General features: G+C 34.6%; 1 protein-coding gene across 1 annotated transcript in view; it reads right to left on the reverse strand.

Moving 5' to 3' along the window:
* Positions 1-829: 829 nt before the first annotated feature.
* PRKAR2B (protein kinase, cAMP-dependent, regulatory, type II, beta) overlaps positions 830-6,196 on the reverse strand; it is a gene marked incomplete at its 5' end in the record, with an annotated part of 22,262 nt that continues 16,895 nt past the window's right edge. The window contains 6 exons of the mRNA XM_009866238.1: positions 830-1,107; positions 2,545-2,683; positions 2,844-2,909; positions 3,668-3,742; positions 4,341-4,442; positions 5,679-5,832. Coding sequence (XP_009864540.1) covers positions 974-1,107; positions 2,545-2,683; positions 2,844-2,909; positions 3,668-3,742; positions 4,341-4,442; positions 5,679-5,832 — 670 coding nt within the window. The remainder of the gene's footprint in view (positions 1,108-2,544; positions 2,684-2,843; positions 2,910-3,667; positions 3,743-4,340; positions 4,443-5,678; positions 5,833-6,196) is intronic.

The following is a 6,196-nucleotide window of genomic DNA, read 5'->3' on the forward strand; positions in this document are numbered from 1 at the left end:
GAGATAATTTCATTTGAAATAGGTAAAAGATTTAACAGAATAAAAAAGGTAAGGTGTAAAAAAAATTAACTCGAGAACAAGCATAGATAGAGAAGACAGAATGCATAAATATAAAACAAGGGAGAAGGAAAACGGTATAGGTTATGTATGATTAGGTAGAACATGACAATGACTTATGCCTTTGCTTTTAAAGCATTAAGGTTAATTTGTCAGCTGTCCTCAATCTAGACTGTACAGAATACATGTAACTAATAAAAAATGCAGTTTATTGCAAAAATATACAAGTCCTCTAAATTGCATAAGATATTACAATGTCGTGCTGAAACATGACGTATTAAACAAAGAGGACTTTAAAACAAACTACAAAATGTTAAAAATCAGATTTGGGTCGTGAGCATTACACAAAAATGCATTGTCATGCTTTATCTTACGATTAGTCTTGTGATTCACTACACCTGTGATAAATGCAACATAAAATCATGACACCTGTAATAGTCAGAAAGTAATATCTACTGTATATCTTCTGTATTAATACATATAAACACTTGGTGTGCACTAATACTTTCAACATATCACATTCAAACTAACAGTCTTTCCAGAAACGTAACCTTTGCGAAGAACAGAAGCTGGTTTAACAAGTTTATCGCTCGTGGGTTTTTTGAAATCTACTCTTTAAGGAACCGATGTGTTAAAGGACTTGATTTTCAAAGGTGCTGTGCTACTATGGGTCATCTTAGTGCCAGAAGAACCATCGATGCTAAGCAGTTTCAAAAATCAAGCCCACAATTTATTAAATTCCTGGTTCGTTTACTAGTATTTCCACGGTATTAAGTCAAAAAAAAAAAATACCCCAAACCCACTCTTAAAATCACAGAAAATGCTTGGCATCTATAGGAAGAGAGACAATTTCTCAGTGGACTAACCACTACTGTGCTATATTCTCATAACAGATCTCGTCGCTCCGATGTTTAGTTCACGCACTGGTATCGGCAATGTCCATGTTTGTTCCAAACAGAGCAACTAGCTGCTCTTCATAGTTTGCAATGTTTCTTTTCAGAATTTCCTTACAAGGTCCCAAAAGCCTTTCAAATGCCTGCACATCCATAACTAAGAAAAAAGAGGAGAGAAAGAATATATGGTGCTCATTAGCTGCAGGCACTAATCTTGGTGTTTATGACATTCCAATGTAAAACCGTGATAACAGGACAGACACTACTGAGACACATACTTTGCACAGAAAAGAACCACTTACCGTAGCAAACCCAAGATCAACGCATCCCTGTCTCAAAACTTCATAAATAAACTTAGAATTTGCTGCATTTCTTATTTTGAAACTACTTTCATATTACAATTTACATCGCTCAAGAGCTGCTGAGATTTCAAAAAACCACATCCTTTGCTGATGATGTTGGCTGTATTTGAGGTCTAACTTAGCATATTTCCTTGCTACTTTTACTTGATTCCACCCATAGTGGAAATTTATTATTATTAGTGCAAATTTATTACTTATTTCCCAGTAAGCATACGAAAAGTTGGAGACGGTAATTCCCATGCAATGCCAACGTGTAGCCAACCAGGATATTTTCTTTACCTGATCGAATGATGTTATCTAGCTAATAGGCCAGAGAGGAAACATCATACTCCAACCAGCTTCCAACCTGGTGGAGGAGACCTGTAGTCTCTTGGCTCCTGAGAATAATTCAAGATCTGGGCTGTTTGGGAAGTGCCGGAGATCTTAGGGAAACACCCATACTGGGTGACTGGACACTCTTCTTCCCCACTGCCTCTTATTCTTTCCTTTCTGCAGTCTGTGATCTTGATTGCCTGAGCATCATTGTGTGTTTGGAGAAAAAGATTTTAAAAAATACTGCCTTTATAAATAACTGAGAAATGTCTTGGTTACCAGCTTGGTAATCAAACTGTCATTCAAGAATGCCAAATCTGTCTTTGCAGTTTTCCCATAATTAGATACTAATATTTAGGAGCTGAACATTAGACCATGAAAAGGAACAGATGTGAAGGGTTTTCTATGAGCACAACTCCTTTGGTCTTTGCTTTTCTTGTGCCTGAAGCTGCAGTATGACAGAATGATTAAATTAACACCTGGTGAAGACAAAGAATTTTTTAAAGCTTAAGTCATGGTGATAAAATGGGACAGGACTTTTACCATAGTTATTTCTTGGATGAGTCAGTCTACTGAGAAAAGAAGTACTTCACCTTTCTGCAGAGCATTAGACATCTATCTGATAGCTATAAATGGTTTGCAGCAATACTCTACGTACTGACCTGAAGCAATTCTTACTTCCATGCAACCAGAGAAATGTTGGAGAATTTGTGCTTAACACCAGTTACCAACTGCAAATAATGTTTGCAGATAAATAATGTGAATAGGAATGCACTGTAACAGATTATGTGCTCAAACAGTCTTATTTAAGTAAATCTAATTAAATCTTGTATTTTGGAGAAAGATAGAGTTCACAGTAAAAACAACCAGATAAATTATATATCATCTTATATTAGATAGAAAATATTATTGAACAATACCTAAACATTTGACAGTGCCAAGAGCAAATGCAGAGGCGGCTCGTGGTTTGTTAGTTACAAGAGCAAGTTCTCCAAAATATTGTCCTCTTGAGCATCGAGCTATTTCAACTGCTCCATTCTCTTCTACATCTTGCTTACCCTGAAATATCAGGTAAAAAAAGAAAAACAAAGGAAGAGAGATTTGCTGAACTCAGGATTACATAAGCAAAATTAGTAAAAATGGTAGCATTGCTGTTTTACACTTAGAATACACCAAGATTTTAAAAAAAAATAGAATTCTGTGTTTCAGGGATGTTTACCTTCCTCGTCATTATAATCCTTACTTCTCCAGATTCCACAATGAAGAAAGAATCAGCCAAGTCACCCTGTAGAAGAAAAAAAAAATAAAGTGAAAGAAATGTGAAATGTCCTTTTTATTTTCCCAATAACATTAAAATATTTGCAGCCAATGCCTTGAAGCTCATCTTTTTGATACCTGTTGCAAAAGAAATCACTTTTAATGTTAAAACCATTCTGACCTAAGTCGTTCTTTCATTGAAAACATCTATACAGAACTGACAGAAAAGCCTTTTCATGAAAATACATAGCTGACTGTGTCTTATGCAAAAAGCAGAGAAAAACAACGTTATGGAAGATTCCAGGATTCTTACTCCCGTTTCTCCACCTCTGTGTTCCTTCCAATTTATTACCCTTACACAATTTGCAGCATAAAAAGCCTTTGGTGGCTATTTGACCTCCAATAACTATTTTGGGGCAAGACAATCTCAGCTGCCTACTCTGAAGAGTTTAGTTCTGCATTCTTCTTCAAAAGATTATTATATTCTAACAACAAAATCAAGGCAAGTCTTCAATGCTCCATATTGGAAGCAATCATTTGTTTATATAGTTTAAATTTTGAAGGACACTTTAAAATGTTGATCCCTTTATTCATACCAACGAAGAGGGATGTTTTTCAAGTACTATAAGTGAAAAATTAGCTCCTGAAACAAAACAATCCCTGCTCTTAGAGGTGGGGTTTTTTTGTCTGAGAAAGAAAAATATAATTTAAAAGTATGTATTGTCTACAGATAACATAATTGTTACCTATTGGAAAAGAAAAACTAAAACAAGAAATATGCTGTACCTGAGCAATGATTTGTTCTCCATCTTTGTACACTTTGGTGCCAATCACATCAACCACTTTTAAACGCTCCGATACCTTAATTTAAAAAAAACCAAACAAACAAAATGTAAGAAACATTTGGTTAACACTACAGAATTTTATATAGAAAGCCCTTTTATATGTCTTTCCATGAATCTTTGCATAAAATAGCATATCTGATTTGATAATCATTAAAAAAAGGGAGAACTGCCAAATAGTGTTCCAAAGGGTATGTTACAGTCTTAACAGCTAGATGTTTTGATACAGCTTCCATTTTTGTAAGAAATCTATATATGTCAAGTCTTCAATAACTATTTTCAGAGAAGCATGCATGTAAAAATATAGCTGTTAAATTTAAATAGGTTTAAATTCCCTAAGTTGTTGTCTAATTTTATTGGCTAATACATAGTAAAACTAAGCTTAAGAAAATGAAGGTAAAAGTAAAAAAAAAAGTTTTTTTTAAAAAATACAATATTAACAATAGTTCTTCAACCTGAAAATTTAGAAATATCAAAAATAAGGTCTTTCTCCAAAACAAAAGTATGCAAAATTTTATTGTGGAGAAAACCTGAATTCTGTATTTAAACTGTGCAAAAGCAGAAATCTATCAGGCGCCTCTAATACAGCCATCAAAATAATGCAGTAGAAATCTTACTTCTAAAGATTTAAGGAATGGCAATGACTCAATAAAATTTTCATACATTCTTCTCTTTTTGGCATTATTTTTTACAATGATTCTTCGGAACGTTACCCTGTCCTGTAAACACAAAGAGAAAAAGAGAGTTTATTAACAGAAATTACGTGTGTGATAGAAAATACTTCAGAAATGGCTGAATATGTTCAAATTGCCCAATTTTAGTCACTCGATGCAGATGTTAAACTATCTGGATAGTCTCCCCGTGCAGTCAGTTGAGAAAGATTCCTCAAGAGGTCGATCAAGAGCTCCTAAAGTTAAGCTCCTGATCTGATTCACGTTGTGAAAAGCTTCTCTACCCTTCGGCAGAGAATACTTATAGAGGAGTAAAGGGTTCACCTGAAACAGGCTGGCTACACAATGAACGCTGAGCAGGTGATTTAAGATATTTAAGAAATCCTTAATATTTAAATATTAAATTCCAAAGTTCATCTGTTTTCCTGAGGTCCCATACATATTGCCATGGACTCAAAGTGGGGTTTATATTGTAATACAAACAAAACTGAAATATATGGGTCTGGCTCTTAGGTCACAGTCCATTTTCTGCTATTTCACTGCTGCCCTAACGAGCCGACTGGATATTCCTTGGGATTGGGCAATCCAAGTGAAGCAGACAGATGGAAAAACTACGAGTATGCTGTTTTCTTCTCTTAACTTCACATGACTGTGTCCTGCTGACAGACAAATGCTTTGCAAGCCTTCCCTGCCACAGGTGGGACTGGCCGGCCAATGCAACCTAAGCCAATTTGAAGCCATTCTTACAGTGTCCTCAACTGTGCTATGATCCCAGAAGTCCTATGGATTAAGCTGGTGAAAATCCACATATTTTGCTTCAAAACGAAAATGTTAATCTCGGGATCAGTCATTAGATTGATATGTACATCCTGAAGAAGACGGCTCTTTCGGTAAATTCTATTACTGTTCTCAAAGATCCAGACAGTACAATACTGATAAATAACCTCATATTTGAATTTTGCTCTGGAACTAAAGGCATTTCCCATCGAGATGTGGGAAAATATTTTATATATTTGTCTAAATAATTGTCAAGTGCTGTACAATTTAGGAATTTATCATTAGAATAAACCAAAATGTTTTTTTTAAAAAGCTCAGTGTTTTCTTAAGCCTCGGGTTTGCTTCTAAAGATTCTGGAAAAATATTGTGGTGGGAGTTCTCAGAATTTTTAAAATGAAACTTTCAGAAATTACGTAACAAATTTTTTTCATGTTGATATAGCATAACACTGCAATTTAAATAAAACAATCAAACCAAACAATATCTTAAAACATGTATTTCACTTACCAAACCCCAGATGGCACCAGGAGAGGTAGCTATAATTGTAGCTGCTCTGGGTGTGTTGTACATTAAGGCCAACTCACCAAAACATCCTCGGTTATCGTAGGTTCCAACACACCTCCCAACGCCATCGCATTTTACATAAATGTCATATGTACCTCTGTTAATAAAATATATACATACAGTGAGTGGTCTTAGCTAAGCAGCCTCTCACTATATTTTTTTAATCATGAATTCCAAAGATAAAACATTTGAAATATTCATTGGTTTGTTTACGTGATATTAAACACGTTGCAGAGATATCTCAACCACTTCCATAAAGGGAAGGATAGGGCTAATAGTTTTTACATTAATTCAGTTTAAAGGCAGACTGGAGGTACAGTCTTCACCAGAACTAATTAAAATTAAACTCTAACTTAGTACCTTTTTCTTAATTTCATTTTAAACACACCAAATACAAATGTAACAAGTCTTTGCAAAAATTGCTGTGATATGATCACTGAAATAATAATATTTAATTTTAA

Source organism: Apaloderma vittatum, unplaced genomic scaffold (assembly GCF_000703405.1).
Source record: "Apaloderma vittatum isolate BGI_N311 unplaced genomic scaffold, ASM70340v1 scaffold10713, whole genome shotgun sequence".
NCBI lineage: Eukaryota > Metazoa > Chordata > Aves > Trogoniformes > Trogonidae > Apaloderma > Apaloderma vittatum.